The sequence below is a fragment of the Calonectris borealis genome, chromosome Z (assembly GCF_964195595.1).
Source record: "Calonectris borealis chromosome Z, bCalBor7.hap1.2, whole genome shotgun sequence".
NCBI classification, from domain to species: domain Eukaryota; kingdom Metazoa; phylum Chordata; class Aves; order Procellariiformes; family Procellariidae; genus Calonectris; species Calonectris borealis.
The window spans coordinates 81,322,703-81,344,380 of NC_134352.1; the positions used below are offsets into that span (position 1 = coordinate 81,322,703).

General features: G+C 37.8%; 1 protein-coding gene across 1 annotated transcript in view; it reads right to left on the reverse strand.

Annotated features, from left to right (window-relative positions):
• Nucleotides 1–21,678, reverse strand: part of LOC142075383 (GTP-binding protein Rit2) — a 175,722-nt gene that overhangs the window by 71,116 nt on the left and 82,928 nt on the right. Inside the window, exon 4 of the mRNA XM_075136612.1 lies at nucleotides 11,829–12,020. Within this exon, the coding sequence (XP_074992713.1) occupies nucleotides 11,829–12,020 (192 nt within the window). The remainder of the gene's footprint in view (nucleotides 1–11,828; nucleotides 12,021–21,678) is intronic.

A 21,678-nucleotide genomic window follows, 5' to 3' on the forward strand; every position in this document is an offset into this window, starting at 1 on the left:
AAGGCTTAATACATTTTAACAGATAATGGCTTCACGGAGTTTCTTAGTAATAGCTTACTACTTAATTTCAGGTATCATGGGGGATTTTTTTATTACTGGGTTGTGTTAATTTTCTCTCTAAATATCAGTGGGCGTTTACACAACTGTTTTCTGCCAGAGATTACAATACTATGAAGCTTTCTGCTGCTTCTTTCTGTTTGTACTTTTTGAAGGAAAATTGCCATTCCAACCCCGTTTTGCTTTAATGAAACACACTTCCAAAGAACAACAGACTTTCTAGTCACAAGGTTAAGGAACTTGCTAATTAAAAAAATAAAGAAGATTTCTATACTACTGTGTAAGTTTGGCATAACAGTAAGCTTTTAACTTAAGTGCACAAGAGGAATAAAAACATTCCTATCAGAACTATTCTATAGCTTTTTATGAATTTTTTTATTAATTATCTTCTCTTTCCCGTATGGCCTTTTTACTTGTGCTCCATAAAAAGCAATTTCTCTTTTACAGACGTTCCATATTGAAAATGTCAAGCAATCAGGACAAATATAAAATTATTTTTATGTGCTATGGTTCCAAAATTAGTAAGAGCAGTATTCTTTATTTTTTATGTTAAATTTAAGTGACATAAATGGTGCTAGGTTGACAGCCCTGGAGAATGAAGCACTCTTCCTGTCCACAGAACAGTGGTACAAAGAGTGGGAGTTTCTCCAGCAACTTCTGAAAGACTAATTACACCTCAAATAGAGAAAGCATTGGCATGGACAAAAATTCAGTTCTTACTACCTTTATATTTTTCACCCCTGTTACTAAGAATGCCAGGAAAGTTTTTCAGAAGAGAGTACAAGGGCACTTTCATCATTGTCCCATCTAGCCATGGCTTCATACTCCAGATTCCACAGAGTTTGAAGGAAAAAATATACTAACTTCCCTGGATTTTTGATAAGTTATATGGACACTATTCATTTAGGAATTATCCTTACACACAAAAGGACTGAAGTATATGCTTTCAGCAAGGAAAAGCAGTAATTAATGAACTGAGACCTATGAGCCCTCCCCACCTTCCGCTTCTTCCTCCTCATAGGCTCAAGTGTTTATCAAATGAGATACAAAACTCTAGCAAGAGCAAAGACATCAGATGTAGCAGTGAAATACTCTTTGTCTCAAAATTCAGAAGTATGACAACATTAAATACTTTTAAAGTCTTACACAGCAATTATTCAGGAGCTCAAGAAAGATTTTCTTTGCAGCCACCCCCATGTCTGAAGTCCTGCCTGATGTTCCCCAAAGGACTTTCAGGCTTCAGTCTCACTGATCACAAAGCATTGCTGACCCATTTATGATCTCTCTAACTCTCCCATTCCTCTTTTTTTTTCTGACATATCTCAGGGGTTCTGACAACTGCAGATACTCAAAATGAAATCAAACTGTTCTCAAGCTCTACCCCCTTCCTGGTTTTGGGAGCGTTATAATCCTGAAAAGGTTAATTGGCATCACCAGTCATCTTGTAGTTCACAGGCAATCATCCGTGAAAACATCTCATTCACTTCAGATGGGAAAGAAAATGGGATGAAAAAGGAATACAACTTTTCCATAAGTAACATTTCTTCAGTGGGGTGCACTGGGAATGTAGCTACACAGGACTGTAGCCCAAATCAAGTCAGATGTCACTAGATCTGATGAATGCTCAATGCATATTTCACTCCAATGAATGCATAGATCATTGCTACTCCCTCTTCCAATCTCCTGCTCTTCCACCTTCTCTTCTGACTCCACCAAACACACAACCACCTGCAATCCCTTCCTAACCTATAACAAATGACCTATTAAAAAACCTATTAAAAAACCTAATCTCTATTTCTAATTAAATAGAGAAAATCCACACAATTTTCTTCATATAATATGTTAAGAAAGACAGCAAAAGAGATCGGGAATGCCACCTGAAGCCCACATTCCTGCACCAGTTCGGAATTCATTAAGAGAAAATGACTTGATAATTCTGAGAATCTGGCCATACCTCCCAGCCTGATCTTGCAGTCAGTGTATGTCTTGTGTTTGACTTCAGTGGAAAATAGACCAGGACTTTGTGGCAATAGCTTGTGTGTGGTTTGAAGAAGTCGTAGGAAGGTTTGACACAATGATAGGAAGGTAACTAGGTTTGGTCTCTAGTTTCAGTGGGCTAGGACTAAGCACATCTGGGGTAATATCACTCAGATTTCAGAGGGGGGAAAAAACCCCAACAAAACATATCTATCATCTCATGCGTTCCTCAGGTTTAAAAATCCAAGAAATCATGAGCTGTAGAAATGAGTAGAGTCTCAGAAACAAAGGCAAATTTTACTTTTTAATAATAACGAAAAAAAAAGATTGTATGAGTCACAGCCAGGAAAAGAATGGAAGAATTGTCCCATGGTTTTGGTAATGACAAACATCATTAAATGTAAAGACACTGTCTTCCCCACCACCTCAGAGGAGATATAAAGCAAATTCAAAATTTCAATGACTATCTATGTCAGGAATACCCAAAGGGTGGCCTGTGGTGCTGATGAATATCCTATACTGAGCACATGGTTGGTGTTAGATTACAATGTTAAAACAGGCAGACGCACATAAGCACATACAAAACCCCGCACATTTGCATCAGTGCTTGTACCAGACAATTTAAAAAAATTGACAAGACATATTATTTTTCTCCTTAATAACCTTTTTGGATTGTAGTAGGTGGTAAAAATGACATAGGTGGAAACAGAGGGAAAGAACATTCCCTGAGCAACAGAGGAAATAAATGCAGCAATGACAGAAGGCATGTCCATCCTTTTATCTTTTTGAAATAACACCCATCAGGACAAGGTGGATGAAGGTATTAAACTGTATCAACTCCAATACCAATTAATTTCAAATAAACAACATATCATACCCTGAGTCCTAGACTGGGTCTGGGGTTCTGAGCAGTAAAACTGTGTGATTAATACCATTAATAACTGTAACACCAAAACCAGAGTTTTGACATTTTATAGACATTTAGCATCTTCAGTTTCAACTGTAGTAATGTGCTTTAATGTCATTTTATCACAGGTAATTTCCTGGACCTTCTTGAATTAACTATGCTATATCAAACAATTTACTCAGAGATTTAGAAGCTGCCATTATACATAGACTTTATAGTGTAAAATTTGGACACTATGGATGAGAGACTGGAAGTTTCCAGAATGGATATAACACAGAGATTTTTTCCCTTTCATTTTGTTTTTCAGATTCGTTTGTTTGCGTAAGGGTTTTTGGGGTTTGGTGTGGTTTTTTTTTTTGGCTTGTCATGACTGCACAGCTTAAACAACCTCACAGTGTGTGAAGCTAATATGCTGCTATTCTTAGCCAAGTTGTTAGATCTGGATAAAAACAAATCTCTCTAAGTTTCTAATTCATCTGGGGAAAAAAAAAAAAGTGAGTCATTAAGACAAGAATACAAGCAAATCTTCAAAAATCTTCAAAAAACCAAAGATGATTAAACCGATTAATCTTCTTTTCTTTAAATGCTAGGTCATGCTCTTATTTGTGATACCATGATGAGCTGTAATTAAATTCTGGCAAAATTTCTTCTTTCAAGTAATTTGAGCTACTACTGCCAAAAACATACAGGAAACTATCCTTGCTACCAGGAATTCACATTTTTATAGAAACAATGCACTCAGTAAATGTTGCTTCCTATATTAATCTGCTACTTTGCCAAGGGACTTTCATTTTTACAAAGTTGCTCATTACTGTCTCACTTTCAGGACAGCATCTTCGCTCAAGTGCAGATTAACATGAAGAACATGCATTAGTTCCACTCTAATTAAGCATATGCTTAAATAGTTTCCTGAACTGGAATGGTAGTAAATAATACATAAGAGTTAGGCTGAAACGTTGATTTTGCTGATGTAAAAATAGCAGCATGTATATAAAAAGATACCTTCCCATTGCATGCCATTCCCTTTCACGTATATCTGCCCCTGTGGAGAAAATGAGAGGATAAATCTTGAGAGATGGGAGGTCATATTGCTTCAGGCATGGATGGTGGAGAGGCAAAACTGTGCCCCAATTAGTACTGCCTGATGTGGTATGTTCATGTTTCTCCCCTTTCTGCATTAAGAACAGGTTGATGCCTGGCTTGTGCAGAGCGTGTGAGAGGAAGATTCACAGACAGGACAATAAAGATTCCAGCAATTAAACTGAAAATGAATAAAACCGAATTTTGCAACCAGACTTTTAGAGCACTCTCCCTTGAGCAGGGGAGGAACTGGCCTGAGAGTCACACACAGCTCCTTCCTTACGCCTTTCTCTGCTGGTGAAAAATGAACTATGGAAGTCCTTCAGGGATAATTAGCTTCCTCACAAATTTTGCTTTCCAGCACAGGAAGCTGTAGAGGCTACTAACTAAGCCCCAGTCACCCAACAGATGATACCACTGTGGTTTTCTTTGCAGGCTGTACTTCTTTGTGTGGTCACTGTGTAACCAATGGGTTTCCCGCTGAGAAGCTCTGAGGAATGCAACAGCATCCTGAACTTATTCACAAACAAGCCCTACACAAGGCTGTTTTGCAGAAGGCTTGTGTGGGTAGTTTTCCAACAGAACTTGCTTGCTTTAGTTAAGAAGAAAGATCCTGCTGGCATGGCTGCCAAATGAAAAGTGCCTTATTATCACAACAGATAATCTCCCAATTTACAGACCAAACAGACAAATCTTATAGACCAAGTTCACCTTGAGGAGCAATCTACATCAAGAAGAAAAGAGGTGAGAGAGTATCTCTGTAGCTTCACACCTCTCCTCCGAGGCGTTCTCCCACTGGAGTCAAACATGGCCACACCAAGTCAGGATTTGGTACATGAGGAGGATGAAATCTCTGAGGTGGAGGGTGAAGGTAAAGCAGGTAGAGGTAACAAATACTGGGAGCCTTTTAAAATAATATAAAGTGTGTTGCTGTTTAATATCCCTAGCTGTGAAGTGACCTTGCAGCACCATCCCTAGTGTATACCCCTTGCTACATGTCCTGTGTTGTCCTGCTTTGGCTACAAGCAATTAGTTGCCTCTGTTTTTATCTCTGAATATCCAGGGTTTTCTGTTATAAATGATTTTTATCTGCAGTTCAGCTATTGTTTCTCTGTTGTTTCTTCTCTTATAGAGCAGTTTGTTATCTGCATCTTAGTCCCCTTCAAATGTCTTCTGCTCTGTGTTGAAGGGATTACAGGGCTTACAGGATGGTTCACTAGAGGTTAACACAATTATGAATCGAGAAATGAGCCAACAGTTTCATTACAATTGTCTGTATGTCTGAGTGCATTTACTGCAGCCTGGGTAATATAAAGCTGTTGTTTGGGGGTTTTTGTGGAAATATAAAAGCATTGTAATGACAAAGAGGTAAACTATGTATAAATGAACATTTGCTAGAGACAGTTAAGTTAATAATAATAAAATTTCCTTCCAAGAGACTACAACTGCTAAACTGACTTCTACATATGTGTTGGCATAGAAAAGCACACATTTTTTTGGGGGGGGGAGGGAGGGCAAACACTAAAAGATTTTATTTAAACAATATAAGGAAGACTTCTTAGGACAGTGAACGGTGTGAAAGAAATGTTGAAAAATCAAAATAAATTAAAAATAAATAGAAATTAGAGGTGTAGAGGAACATGCCAGAATCCAGATATATATTTTGGTAATGTAAGAAAGTGATTATCAAAGGTTTGACAGTTTTCTAAGATAATAAAACATCGTGACAACTTCAGTGGTTTTAGTTCCAAACATTCAGACAACTGTCATAGCTCCATCAAAAGAGCAAAAATGTCTTATATTATTCAGAATTTGAAGAACAAACAAAGAATATGATGTGATGTCATGTGGGAAAGGTAATATGTAGGCAAGCGAATGTAAGTGAAGATGGCAACTCCTTACAAATGTAATTCATTTTCAGCAGGCATTCATGCTAGCAAAATGGATCTGTGTGGATGTCCGTGGAAAATGAACAGCCAAGATGACGTCAAGATGGGTAAATGAATTAATCTAAAAATTCATTGCAACTTTCAAATAAATAATTTTGAAGAATTTGCTCTTCTGTGCTATATTCTCCTCTGGCTTTTTTCCATTAAGGATACCACTATGTTTTTTGTAGTCTTTATTTAGGGTAAGCCTGCCTGGATACATCTGAGATATTTTAAGATCACAGCTCTTACTGATCTTTAGAAGGGAGCTCCACCTAAGAATATTTATTAGATTTTATTCATTCAAAAACCAAATGCAAGCTAAGCATGCTTCAAAAGTCTAGTCTATAGTTAGCAGCAACAATAACAAGAGAATAATCAGTAAGTTTAGATTCTCAACTGAAAGGATGTCATAAACAAATTATTTAGTCTTCATCTCACCCACGTATTGCTGTGTAAAGACTAGGAATCTAGTTGTCCATACCTCCCTCTACAGTCAACAGAAATCTGCATGGATTTTATAGAGAATCTGGCCAACTCATTTAGCCTAATCACTTTACCGTGTCTATACTTAACTCAAATGTATAATATTCTCTGTCAGGAAATGCATTTTCCTTGACTTGCAGTTAGAAAGTTCAGAAGAAACAATGAAACCTTTCACTCTTTGTGTAGGACACTGGCCTGATAAACGGGAAACAAGAGTCTTCAGTAGACAGACTCTGCACCCAAATGTCTTTAAGAGAAAATGGAACTACTGATGGTAAAGGACATTTACAAATTTGAGAGCAGTTTTAATCCCAAAAACGAAAGAATTCAGCCTGATGCTAAGGTAAGACATTCAGAATACTGCAATTTCATGACTAATATGAGTAAGAGAGCATCTAGTAAATAATGCTTCATAGCCATGCACTCAAAAATGAAAATAAAATAAAATATAATGTCGTGTTCTGTAAGTATTTTCAGTGTTTCAGCCAGGCACCAGAAGCTATAGACTGACAATGTTTGAAATATACTGAACAGTTATTCATACAAAAGAAACCAAACCAAAACAAAAAGAACATTAGTTGTCTCAGACTCAATAGATATTTCAAGGTTTTAGAAGCCAGCATGAAAAGAGAACAACTGTCAAAACGAGAAATCTAAAAGTTGGTGCTCACAGTTTCTGATAACCAGTCAACTCATCTTGAGCAAATTCCAGAGTAAAACCTCATCGAAGTGGGAATGTTCTGCGGGCAGCTGGTTCAGATGATGAGAATGTACTAAGCCACTGTAATCCTCGTTTGAGAATTATCTTATGGTATAATAAAATCTTAGAAAGAAAATATTATGAAGCCCTTGTAATTAATTTGCACTCCAAATAAGATATTGTTCCGTGTTAAAGACAGATTTCATATTGGTTTCATATTTCCTACTGAAGGAGGGAGGCTGTAGGGGGAGAGAAAAGGAAGAAAATGCTTTCAAAACCACTGCTCCTACTCATATTTGTGCTTGAAGCCAATAAGACAACTCATGTGTGGAAGGGTAAACAACTGCATAATTCTTTTCAGGACCAAGACTGTACTGGCAAAACTAACAACTTTGATGACAGGCTTCCCAGAGAGGCCGAGCGCTGAATGAAGCGTGAGCTGCCCTCATAACCTTGGACTCAATGGACGTCAACATGTTATCCATGGACTCGACTTGAGCCCACAGCTTATTCCTCTGGGGTCAAACAAAAGTGTACAGGAAAATCTGCTCCATGAAGGCTATGTGATTTCTACAGAGGTAAAATTTCCAGAGAGGTTCTCACATCTACATTAAAAGTTTTAAAAAACTTCTTTTTAAAAAAAGTTTTAAAATATAGAAAGTGTCTATTCTTTCCAGCTCAGAGCTACAGCTACAGCTACACTGTTCAAAGGAGTTTATGTAGCTAGTTCCCCTCCGCTGAATGTAATATATTGCAATGGTCAGTAGGCAAAGTCTTATGGATAATTTTTTCAAACAACCTTTCAGCAGTGCCACACATCTTTATCATAAAATATTTTAATTAAAAGCTGCAATTTAGCTTTCACATGGCATGAGCTCAAAGAGGATCCGTTGTTTATTGTATTTTTTAAAGATGAATATGTTTTAATTAGGTATTTATGCATTATATATATTTTAAACTTCAGTAAGAACCAGATGTTGATCTGGAGTAAAGTGACAAAGCTTACTTGAAGTAAAAGTATTTATTGCACTACATATCAGCTGGTCCTAAATGTTTCTGAAGCTCTAATGACATTAGAAGACATATACAGCCTATCTTTATTAATCTAATTACTTTAATGCTAGAAAGCACTGAAATTTAAATGGTATCTAATCAAACACTTAGTGTGCTATTTTTTACATCGAACAGCTATGGGATAAAATACATATAATACTTAAATATTTCTTAGAGCAATGGCTAAAAATCAAGGAATGAACACAGATGAATGCTTTAACCATTCACGTTCATTCATTTTCCCAGTGAATCTCAGAACACAAAACAGAAAAATGTCACAAAGGACCAGACGCAGCTGCAGTACAAATGGGTGGAAGGGAATGGAGGTTGGAGGGAGCCTTGCCACCAAATTGAATATGCACATCGAGATAATGAGTTATTATATTTTTTTCCCCACAGTTGTTTCACAGTTGTTCCCCCACATTGTTTCAGAGAAAATGGAAAGCTTTTATTCTTTAGGCTGATGGATGTAATTAAAACTTGTTTTAAGAAGGAGTACAGACAAACCCATTTCTTAAGACATTAAAAATGACAGGCATACTTCAAGACAACAATAATTTCACTGAAGCCATCAGAAAATTAAAACATTATTTAAAAATAATAAGCTTGTTGGTTTTGTTTTTCACTAGTGTTTCTCTTAACACAAAATTTTAATTGCAGATTAGTTTTATTCTTCTAGTCTTGTTGATAGATTTGAGGCGAGTGACATACATCATTCATTGTATTGTGTAGGGGATGACATTTAAAACAAGAGCTTTGCCTGACCGAGCTCCTACAGCCTGTCTGATTGTTGCGGAATTGTCATTAAATGGAAATGATGCCCGGGAATGTTGAACTTAATGTTATGTTTCCAAATGCCATGAATTACAGTAGCTTTAATACCATCATTACAGTAGCTTTAATGCATTTCATAGGAGAAAAATGTTGTTAAACAAACCAACAACATTAGCCCTGGTGCCCTGGCCAAATTCCAATCTGGTTAATTGCATTCTGACACCTACTATTTCTCAGTTGTTTGAATTTGGTATGTTTGTGTACCTCACCGGTTGTTCATTGATACGTTAATGCCATACATTGTCGGACCATTGCTGTCTGTCACCCAGAGTTAGCTGTCTACCCCTCTTGACCGTCCAAGAGCTTTTAATGAAGCTGTAACTACAGTACATGACCTTGAAAAGATTCCTTTCAATCTACCTTCCTACAGTTCATCAAGTTACTTAAATATTGCTTAACCTAACAGGTAAGCACAGATATAACTTATTTCAGTGTTTGTTAAGCATACAGCACATCATCACTTCCCAGTTCTGAAATAATGAGCTGCCAAAGTCCATTAACATGCGCTTAAAGCTGGGCACAAAGATGACCTCCCACACCTTAGAGCTTTAGTTGAGGTCAGAGAGGCACTCTGAGCAGTATCTCCTAATCACCTCCACTTAACCGTGCTTTGCTTTGAATTGTGGACTGGTCTCTGTGAACGTTACCTGAACTATGGATGAAATTTAAGCGAAGATATGCTCCAGAAGCACAACTCACCCACCTCAGCACCAGCTAATCATGGAGACAATGGCCCTGGAGTAGAGCTAGTCCAAAGTTAAAAATAAATTCCCAAAATGTGGACTTCAGAATAAACTTTTTTGTTCTACAGTTCTACACCTGTTGGCTCATGCTACTTGCTCATGTAGACGTAGTCATATTCAAGTGCTTTATTCAAAGGAGCAGATCTGCATTGTATTATCTTAGTAGTCTTTGATGTAAGGGTGTCCCATGGCTCAATGTCTGGATTGCAGAATATTTGAGAAAACCCTTCTGACATTGTCATGTTTGCTGACAGTTGTAGAGGGGTTATGGAGGAAAAGATTCTGAAGACCTAAATCCTGTTCATTGAAAGCTTCTAATAAAAATAGGACCACAATTTGGAACTGCCTTGATACACATTCAGGCAAGATCTTCAGTGACAGCTTTGTATAACAGTTTTTTGTGTGTCTGTCACATCTCAAAGACATAATTTCTAATATCATTCCCAAGAACCTCCCCATGCCCTTTAATCTTGAGTGTTGTTTGTGACATCCAATTCAGACATTCACGCACACTAATTTTCCTTTTTGGGAGACCAGACAAGATCATCAAGGAGCATGTAAAACATTTAAATCAGGCATATATTTATATATGCATTGACAGTGATTAAAATATAAATGCCCAATAAAACATAAGATCAGAAAGAGGTACTGCCAAATATAACTCTCCTCCAAGAGTCTTCATATCACTTAGAGAATAGAACATTCCTGAAAACCTCATCCATAGGTAACTGTAGGTTATCAATCATATCCCATTTCTGTTGGGATGAGGTGCAATGTCCTATTCCAACAGAACAACTGAATCCACATCCCTCCCCCATCTGGTATATAAGTACCCCAGAAGCTGCACAGATTGTACTCCATGTTGCACATGGCACCGTTGTTTGAAGTCTCAAGCTGGGTGTTAAACTGCAACTGGATTGTCACCATTAAGGTTTTGTCACAGTATGATTTAGAGAGAAAGCCAATGATCTGGAAACAGATGTGAAGTTTTAAATGTACATCATTAGATCTTCAGGACTAATTTCAAGCTTAACACTGCCTTGGATTTTCTTCAGGTAGAAGAAAGAAGACAAAGAAATGGGGAGAAGAGTGACAAGATAAGTGGAAAAGAGTAGACAGGATCATGTGAGCACAGATGCTAATGAACTGAAAAACACCATTTTATTTAACTGTTACATATGTCTGCACAGAAGTCAGCCATTTCAAAGCAATTGTAGTATGTATAAAGAGCCTTTTAAGATTTCCATATAGGAAAATCTTTTTTTTCCCCTTTTCGAAGTTTCTGCTTAAGATTAAGGATATTTTCCATTCAGTACCAGGTCACAACCAAGCCATTTCTAAGACGGTCTCTCTCTAACTCACTCCCTTGCTCACATACACATCAACACAAACGGCAAGGAGGAAGCAGAGAGGAAGCAAAAGGAAAAGGGTGAGCAAAGATTACTAAAGACTTGGAGAGAGCTGTAGTCAATGCCCTCATAGTCAAAGAAATCTACTGCTCTATGGGTGGTGGTGGCTCAAATCTTGTATACAAATCGAAGTGAATTCAAGTCTTGCATGTTCCCAACTTACCTGAGCACTCTAAAAACACAGCCACTGGCTTTTCAGGCAAAGATAATCGTGTATGCATTTATCTATTTTAACTAGAATTTTTTTCAGTCTGAGTTTGAGAAACCTTTAATTAAATCTAGTACATTTATGAAAAATTCTGTATTTAATGGTTGGAAACTTCCAAAGAAAACAGGTTTTTTGCCATAAAGATCCTGACTGAATCTATTTCCATGCTGGATATATATGTAACTTCCAATGAAAATAGTGGGATTCCTTTCAAAGTAAAAATGAAGAACATTTGGATGTGATTGGCAAAGACTACTTTAAGATCCATAATGTATGAATTAAAACTACTGCTAAGTCCTTAATTTATTACCAATCCTAGTGTGTTACTCTTTGATTAAACCTCATCTTGTGCTAATAATTCTCAGTAGTTCTGTACAACATATGCTACAGAAATCCCTGAGGTAGCCAAGGAAAACCAAGCCAAAAACAGCAGAGAAGTTGCTTACCTGTCTGAACTCTTCAAGATCTATTTTGTTTCCCACCAGCACTAAGGGGATGTCATAGGTGTGCCGGACACGATAAATGAGTTCCTTAAACTCAGCAGCTTCTTGAAAGGATTGGCGGTCTGTGATGGAATAGCAGATAATGAAGCCTTCTCCGCCTCGCATGTATTGGTCCCTCATGGCTGTGAATTCTGCCTGTGGAATAGGAAGAACATGCTCAGTAATTTGCAAACAAAATTATCCATCTGTAAATAACGAACTTGCTGAAAACTTCCCCCATTCCCTACATAATTCCACATTGCTTGTTTTCTGTTTTAAATACTGCTTGCTGAAACTTGTGCATCCTTCTGGGGTCATCATCCTGGATAATACCCCACTAGGATTTCTTTAGGACCTTTTTTTTTCCTTTTCCCATCAAGGGAACTCTGTCCTCTAAGAATATGAATTTATTACGCCAGTGCCTGCATACAGAAAATAGTGTCTCGTGTTTCTAGAACTTTCTGCAGCACTTTCGGTAAATATAGGTGGCTTACAATTGAATGAATACTAACAGGTGTAAAAGAGCTATATGACTATCTAGGGATGGGAGACAAACTCCTTATTATGCACTCACTTCAAAAGATCAGTGATATCAAAAAGACATTCATTGACTCCCACCAGTTTTGGAATAGTGCCTAGTAAAAGAGGAATATAATCTGCAAAAAGTTCTACTCTTTCAAATGCTCTCAGAGAAGCTGGGGGGTTTAGTTCAGTGCGGGATAATACCATTAAATGAAAATTAACAATATCAAATAGTGTGAGAATTCTCCTCCTGCATTTTCCTCTATTTCTGTATGTATTTATTGTCATACCAACACTTCTGGTTATTGGTATGGTTTTTTAGAAGGATTTAACAACTGCCACAGTGTACAAAAATCAAGATTTAGTTTTCAAAAACTAGTCTCAGGCACTGTGGCTTGAGAATATATTTTAAAGCCAGTTTCTTTTTCGAGTTTGTTTGCTCTTCTTGATCACAGCCCAGAATAACCCAATACCATGGCAACAGTCGGTCAGGATCAGAATCCTCCCGACAGAATCAGTTCTCCCGAGATATTAAGATGCAGGAAGGTCTGATAAAGCAAGGAATACACATATCAACACATATCAACATTGGACCATTTCTATGAGCAGCAGGATGCAATATCAAGTCCTGTATTTTTTACTCTGTTTAGAATTTAGGCTAGGATTTTTAAAACAGTTTAGTTTATATATATATCCTCAGTTCTTGCTGAAAATTGAAGGGAAATGAATTGCTTATGCTCTTTTAAAAGTCTCAGCCTTAAATCTTTCTTAATAGTCACTCATATTGATTGATAATACTTCCTGTGAATAGACTTTCATGTTGACCATTATCATTTATTCATGATGTATCTTTTACCCAAGGGCTTTCTTGTATATCATTCAAAATATTTCACCTGCTACAAGAAAAAGTTCATAGACTAAGCTCCAAAATAGCAGACTAATAGGTAATTTAAAGGTAGGATTCTGCTTTGAGACTTACTCGGAATTTCAAAATGTCTAAACTATCACCACGGGCATCCCGGGAGAGTTTATTAACTACCAAGCTACAGCATAGAGTGGATCGGGCCATATTCTATCCCATCCTCTTGAAACTGGATGTGTAAGAAGTAGGGCACCAGTGGGGAGAAACACAGATGTCAGACAAAAAGGATTCTACATTCTGCTGGTTCTGGCAAGACAATGAATGGAAATATGTCTCTGTTCCCAAGTCTTTGCCTGCCATCTACATTAGATAATCACTCTATTAATAAACAATGCAATACTATACCCAAGGTCTCCAAATTATGGGTAGGGAGTGTTAATGACTAAACACAGAGACCCCCTCTCCCTTACTCACCCACAGATCCCAGGCTTTGCTGCCAGAACAAGGGTCTCTCCGCACACCTCCATGCCCCTGATTTTCTTCTCTTTGCATCAATCACCTAGAACTGTTCTGCACCGTGATTTCTAGGTTAGTCTCCTTTGTAGGAGGAGCTGAACAAGGCCAGGATCCCTTCAGGCTGAGCAGACAATGGAAACCTTATGTGGAGTTAAACTTGTGGATTAAGGCTCCTGAATTTAGCTATGTGTAACTGCAGGCCATTACCTAAACTCCTGTTGCAGATAATGGTACACTAGACCATGCAATCAATGGACTACAGATTGCTTCTGCTGATGAAAAATAATTATCTCTTTAGTTATCTAATTCTCTATTTCTTGTTTATCTATTTTTGTTTTCAGAGTGAGCTGAACATTTCTACAACTGAATGGAGCCGCTAGCTCCCATGTAGACACCTAAAAGTAAATATTTTGGTATGGAACCTAAGTCCCAGCCCAGATGACCTGTCTTCCTGGGTTAAAGATTTCGTAAATACACTGTATGATTATTCTGCACAGCCTTTTACAAAGAATGAGCTCTGCTTAGTGAGTTGATCCACCTCTAGGAAGTGCTCAGGACTTTTTACAGTCATTTACAGCCATTTGTGGCAAACCAAGAAGGAATTAGGTCACATATCCCTGTTTAAGTTACTCCAATAAGTGACTTTCTGTAGCATGAGGACTCCCAGGATGACTCCCCAGGCATGCTTAATGACTTTCCTTGACTGCCAGGACACTCTGGGTTCCTAATTTTACACACTGTGAATCATTCCAAAGGGACAAAGTGCTCAGCTTTTAGGCACTGCCATTCTTGAGTTGGAGTCATTTACCTACGCGTTCTGGTTCATGTCTGGGCATAATTATGAGTTTAAGGATATGAATCAATTTACTTCTGCAATTTTTTATGATGACATGTTATTGCTGCTGATATATTAGACTAAACAGCCAAAATACTGTAGTGTCATGTTTGCAGTGATCCATTTTCAGAGGCATTAATTATTCTATGCAAACTAGATTGGGAATATCCACTTGGTTTTCTGTTATTAACTCAGTCATTTCCTTTCTTATTTTTTGATGTTGACTTTCACTTCTCAGCTTTTTCCCCTTGGCATGATTCCTCATTACAGAGTCAAGAAGTCCAAGGTCAAACATAAATAAGCCTTTTCTTGGATTTCAAAAAAGTGATTTTTTTTTTTATTCTGTTCACCAAGAACCCCAACATAATAATATATACTAAGAAAAAGAATAAATACAATTTCCAATAAACATACTATAACTCTTGCAATGATGTATGCATATTATATATACAAGACAAAGGACTAAGATGTAATTAAATCTCTTTGTTCATTTTTTAATTCAAGTCCTACTCCAGATTTCACAGTTTACATGTATCTCTACAGTAAGCAGAATCAAAATCCAAGTTCACCTGGGTTTTGTGGATGTTCAGAGGTAGATGGAGATAGACCCAAAGGTTTTACAGTTTTTTCAGTGGTTTTATTTTTATATCTTGCCTGGTTCTCTTATAAAATAAGCAATAATGTACCTGTGCAGCTGGCACACTAATATCTTCTTTAATTGTTTTCTGCTGTAAAAGTAGCTTTTTAAAAAATTATTCAGGAATAGTGCTAGATGTCATTTGTTACTCAATAGGGGGAAAATATGAAACATTCCCAAGTCAGTAAATGCCAAAGGGAAGAGACAGAAGGAAATCACACTTCCTCAAAAGGAAATAAATCTGAGAATTAAAGTGAAGGTTTGTCATGCTTATAGCACTTTGCAGCTTGACATCAGTCTCTAATACTCTCTTGTGTATTATGACTAAGACTTAACTGAAAAGTATGATAAGAAATCTTTTGAAACAAAATCACCATTCTTCTTGGGAGAGATGTTATACTTGAGAACAAGCATCAAGTCTGGATAGAAACAAAATTAAAATTTTCTAAAAGTTGAAAGAAGGCAGCATAACTTTTTCCTTTTCTTTTTCCATTATAATTGAATGCAGAAAAAAAATGATACTAATTCTCATAAGATTATATATGTCCACCTGTTGTTGAAGAAAGTTAGAAATTATTAGATTGCTCCTAAATGGATGTGACATTTGCCTTTTACCAGTTATTGGGCATCTCATATGGTTTTTCAAAGATGACAGAATGGCCTCACAATGACATAGAGCAGCTCCCTCAACATGCTCAGATACATCCCATCCTGTTGTATCAAACTGCATACACCCAGCTTAACTAACTTTTCCCTCATTGATCCCCCTCTACTAAGGGTGGTATATCTCTTCCTCAAACTTTCCTGCAAGGCATAAAGACCTGGGAGGCATAAGAGCACACTTTGCCTGTAAAGGTTGGGATAGAGAAAGTCCTAAGTGTGTTAGTCCTTTCTGTGGTCCTCAACATTAGGCCACTCACTCCTTTCAGTAGCAGTCCCACATTTTTCTTGGTCTTCGTTTAGTTGCCGGTGTACCTGTAGAAACCTATCTCATTGCCTTTTACATCTCTCAAAAGTTCCAACTCCAGCAACACTTTGGCTTTTGTAATCTAATCCATTCATGCCCAAGAAATACTTCCATATTGATCTTGGGAGACTGTCCCTGTTTCCACATTTCATCCTTCTCTATATGCTTGCTTTTTCTATTAGCTTTTAGGAGAACAACTTAGCAAAGAAGAAAATACTTATCCTCTGTTTTCTCTCTGACATCTTGATTTATCCTCTTTTATCCAATTTTCATAACAAGCAAAAGAAAGCTTTTCATGAAAAGCAATATTTTTAATTAGTTTTAAAATTCATATTGTTTTCATATACATATGAATAGGGCTTGTATGTTTTCTTTTTTTTCGTTAGAGATTAGAATCCTTTCCAAATAAGATCAATATCTTAATGTCTCCAGAAAATGAAACAAAGCAGCAAAGTCAGATAGACTACACTTAGATACATAGATCCTTATGAAGGATTAGTTTATAGGTTGCTATCAAACATAACAGTCTGGATCTAACGTTCAGCTCAGGACAATCTTATCTTGCTGACTGAAAGAATCTAGGAAGGTATCACCAAGTTCAATGAAGCCAAGCCTGGTTCTTTACGGTTTCCTAAGTATTTTCTCCTGAACAATGCTGGAGAAAGAGTGCTGGGCTAGAAATGCTTTTATCCAACTCAGAATAGAAACTGTTAAGAAGCAACCTCTTCCACATCACCATTTTACACCAGCAGAACTCAAAACTGAAGCCAATTCTCCTAGATCCCCGTGTTACGCATTGCTAATAGATAGCCTTGTCAGCCCCAAAAGGATAAGAGAAAAAGGGAGGGGAAGAGAAGAACTAACAAAAAAAAAAAGGACACAGGCAATGAGCAGGGGATCACGATACGTGTCCCTTGTTTTTCAGTGTGTGGTGATGTGTTTGAGGAGGAAACACGGCGCAATGCTTAGAAGTGCAGTCCTTCTCCACACTCCTCAGAAGTGTAGTGCTTAGAAATTTAAAGATGCAGCACCTCAGAAACAAGGGTGTCATGTTTTTCAAACTACACACACACTCCACGCATTTTGATGTCTGTTCTTTTTTTATGATCTTGGCTTGTATCTCTGGAAGAGGTCAGAATCTCCCCAGGGAGGCCAGCCTCACAGTTTGAGAAATGCCACTTTCTATATCTTCTCATCTGATGTTGTGCTTGACTTTAGAACCAGGAATCTGCTAACAGATGTTCTTAATCAAAGCTGTCTCCCCGATTACCACAGGGGTCATTCTTATTATGAAGGGTTTTTTTTTTTTATATTTCGAGTGAACGCTGAGGGAGGAGGGGGTATGTTCTTGGAAACAGGCAGGATATTGTTCATCTATGACAATGAACAAACAAGGGTAAAATGAACAAAAAGGACACAGGAAACTCAGTGGGGAAAAAAAAAATCTTTCAAATAGTGAGTGAGAGAATCAAAAGTAAAGAGCATACAACAAAAAAGAAATATGTGAAAACGTATTGTTCACTTAAAAAAAAAAATCAGTATTTTTGTTTACAAAAAGGTTGAGAATTTCTTTTATCTCAGGAAAGATTTTGTGAATATGCTCAAAGATTATTTTTTTAGCAGCAAATGTTTTTTTAAAGCTAAAGTGCAACCTTCCCATATCTCTCTGTTAATAAATTCTCTTACACAGAAACACATCACAGTTGACTTCCTTGGGATTACATATCATTCACCTGGCACTGCCTGTCATAAAGTGTACTTTGCTTTTCTTTTACCTCCTGAAATAGATTTACCTAAGGAAAGTACACTGGTGAGAAGTGCTGTGATAATTATTTGGTTTTCACTAATTTTTTAGTCTTTTTTTTTTTTCTTGGGGGGGGGGGAGGGTGGAGGAGAGGGTAAAAGCAAGTAGCTTTTAAAAGGTTATTTGTAAAAGCAAGCAACAAGAAACCTGCAGCAGTTACATTTCAAATGAGAAAGCATCCAGATAGGAAGTTGGGTAGATATTATATCTTATAACCACCATAATACCGCTACTAATCTAGACGCAAAGGATGAGACATGTTTCAGCTGCTTTCTGCCACTGAAGAGGTAGTCACCTATTGTACATTAGTCTTCAATCTCTCCTACAGTCAAGAGAGAGAGATGATCAACTCCAGAGAGTAATTCAACCCGTCCTCACAGAAGTGTTTAAGATACCAGGGATGACTTTCCTTTGTACCTCTCTCACTGCCTCAACAGAGACTAAATACCAATCCCAGCCTCTGAGGTCCACAGTATCAGCCACAGCCCCTGCCCAGTCATCTATCCTTCATGTATTTGGATGATGAGGCTTGTCCTCCTCTTCATTTTAAACTTTTCATTTCGTTTCTACAAGGCTGTTTTATTTCCAATGAAGTTTGAAAGGTCAAAACAAAGTAACATCTAGTGCCTAAAGCCAATGGAGGATTTTTGCCTTCACAGCACCCAGCAGTGGGAAACGCTCTCCGTCAGCATGGGTTAAGTTAAATTAGGAGATAATAAACAGATACACTTTTTGAATCACAGAAGTCAAAGTTTCAAACCTGCTGCCTTTGCTCACGGGATTCCAGCATACACCAGCTATAGGTTCCCAGCAACGACAGAACAGAAAACAAGTAAGCACTGAACAATATCAGCATCACTTCACACTCTCTTCTTGCTTCCCTCCTATTTCCAGTCATCCTTTGCAAAGAGCAACAACAAAAGGAGTTACACAGCAAAAGACACAGAAAAGTTTGCAGCAGGTGGTACTCAGCCACCTGCGCCAGCCTAAACCATCTGCCACATCACCGGGAGGAAGGAAGGGAGCTGAATAACGGCTCAGATACAGACCAAATGAAATGCAGGGGCTCTGGCTTAAATACTGGAGGACAGGGATTGATTCTTCTCTGCATCAAGTCTTTACACTGTTCTGGTTGTACATCAACCCCTCTCTCATGACTCTTTTTGCCTGCTCTAGTAATGATCCAGGAGCAGTTCAAAATGGGATTAGTATAAATGAGAATTAGCCCATAAGCCTGCAGTGGAAGTGGATTATTATTATAATCAGTCCCTTGATTAATGATCAGTCAGTGTCTCATGCCTTATAATTACAGGAAGGAATCCTTGCTTCTGTTATAAAACAGCTATATCCCTTTCCTTCTGTGAATTTGTACCGGGGACAAAATGTGCATCACCGATGATGGGAACAGTATAAAGATAACATAAAAGATGCAGTCCGTGTTCCTAGCAGACTAATGTCTTTCTGAACTTAATCTGACAGCCTTCCAAGGCAATATTATGAACTCCACATTGTACAAAATCAGTAGCCTTTTCTTAACTCTGGGAATGTATAAGTAAAAAGCTGAGACAGATACCAAAATTAATCCGTAATCTAGAAGACAAACAGCAGCGACAATATCAACCCTGTTGAAATCAGTGCCTATTTACCTGGCTACTCCTCCCCCTGTTTAAGCTAATTTATTTACCTGGAAAGAGAAACAGGCAGGAAGAAGGAGCATATTCATAACAGGTGATCTTTGCTGGAAGAGACCGGTATGATTTTCAGTTTTGTGACAAATAGCAACATTACTTCTTAGCTGCTAATTTCCAGGGTTTTCTGGTGGTCAGTGTACACACTGGAAATGGAGGAGATAAGCTCACCCAGGTAGACTAAATGAGAGGGAGCGCCTCAAAACCTTGCCTATGGGCAAGAAAATGGTCCAAGCTGAGTGATGGATGGTTGGCAATTTAAGAAACAAATTAGACTCGCACTGAATATGAAATGCAAGCACAGTCTTACATTCCTAATTTTCGAAAATTTTGGCTGAAAACTTTCTAAATTAGTTTCCGTCTCCAGCCCTTCCCCCACACTTATGTTCTTCAGCATCAACCTTTTCCCTCTAGAAACAGGTCTTCAGTCCCAGACAGGAGCTGGTATTACACTAGACCCCCGTTCAGGATTCTTTCCGAAGACTAATGTATTTGCTTGGAAAGAGATGGATTCCTTCACGTGGGTTAATACACCTTTAATCTCTGACTACCGGAGAGACTTTATGAACCTCTACAGTCCTGAATATAAAGAATGAATTAATTAAAAATAAAGACTTTCATTTCTTAATCTGTGTTACTATATCAGGTTAATTCATGAGGACATTAGTCTCATCTTCATTTAGATGAGTCTGAGACTTTGAATTGGTATGTCTAAATTTTCACCCTTTCTGAAAATCACTGGTTTGTGAGGTTAGTTGGATTACTGACTTCTTTAAATCATTGTGGGACAAAATCTGTTTTCATCTCTTGTGAATTCATGTCGTTTCCCACGTGTGAGCTTAAAGATTCAGGTCCCCTTCTCTGTTCAGCTATGATACTTCTTCCCATCATATCTGATATTGCTCACAGTCACAGACCATGCAGGATTAAGTCTCATGAAAGGCAGGTGTAGATGTCCCTTCACACCTGGAACGCTGATGGATGACTGGTGCACTGCCCCATTCGCTAACAGCACAACATTTTGTATGCACTTGCTATTCTGTATTCACATACTGTTCGGCATTATGGCTTGCTTATAAAGATTGAACCACATCAGCCTGGTAGAAAAAAATAAGTAAAGAAAAATAACTAAGGAAAAAAAGACAAATGAGAACAACTTCCAATAAAATAACTCAGGACTTCAAAAAATAGCCGCACACACTGACCCTTCTTTCTCACTAAGGAACTACTAAATAACCTGCACTGGCACTCAGACCCTCCCTCCAGAAGCAGCTTCTCTGCATTGATGTTCCCACTCTAATTGCCCTCCTGCCTTCAGGTGATAATATATTTGCCAGTTTGCTGCAACTGTGCTTTTGTTAACTTTATTAATCCTGCTTTTCCAAAGATGGTTTGTCATATGCAGTAATGAAAATATGCAGTCCATCACCTGCGAGATGTTATCTACTTTTCATTCACCCCAAAATATGGATGAAATCACCATATCAGTTCTCCACAATGCCAGTAAAAATGCCTCGGTGCTACACTTCTTAACTCAGAGAACTGTCTTTTTCTTTCATATTAATGCTAATGGTTTCTCTCTTAGGGATAAACACCTTAGTAATTTTCTTCTAAATGCAGGCACTGAAGCAATCTTCATTCTTAACTACCTCTAAAACCCCCAACTGCATTTGGTTTAGCATGCACCATATAATACTTTTCGCCCCTCCTCATTGGTATGCAAGAAAGAATAAAGCTAATTTTCACCTTTTATCACAAATGCATCATAAATGGTAAAGGGAAACAATTAATAGCTTGGTAATTACATTTTAGTAAACAGCAGAGGAAAAAAAAAATAGGCAACAACCCACTAGTGAAGAGGTAATGACTGCAGCTGCAAGCAAGGGCTCGCCAGGGATTCAAACAAGCTCTTGTCAGCTTACATGGGGATTGCAGACTTGCCATCTTCCCCAGCGAGGCTTGTGCAGCCTTGCAGAAGTGAAA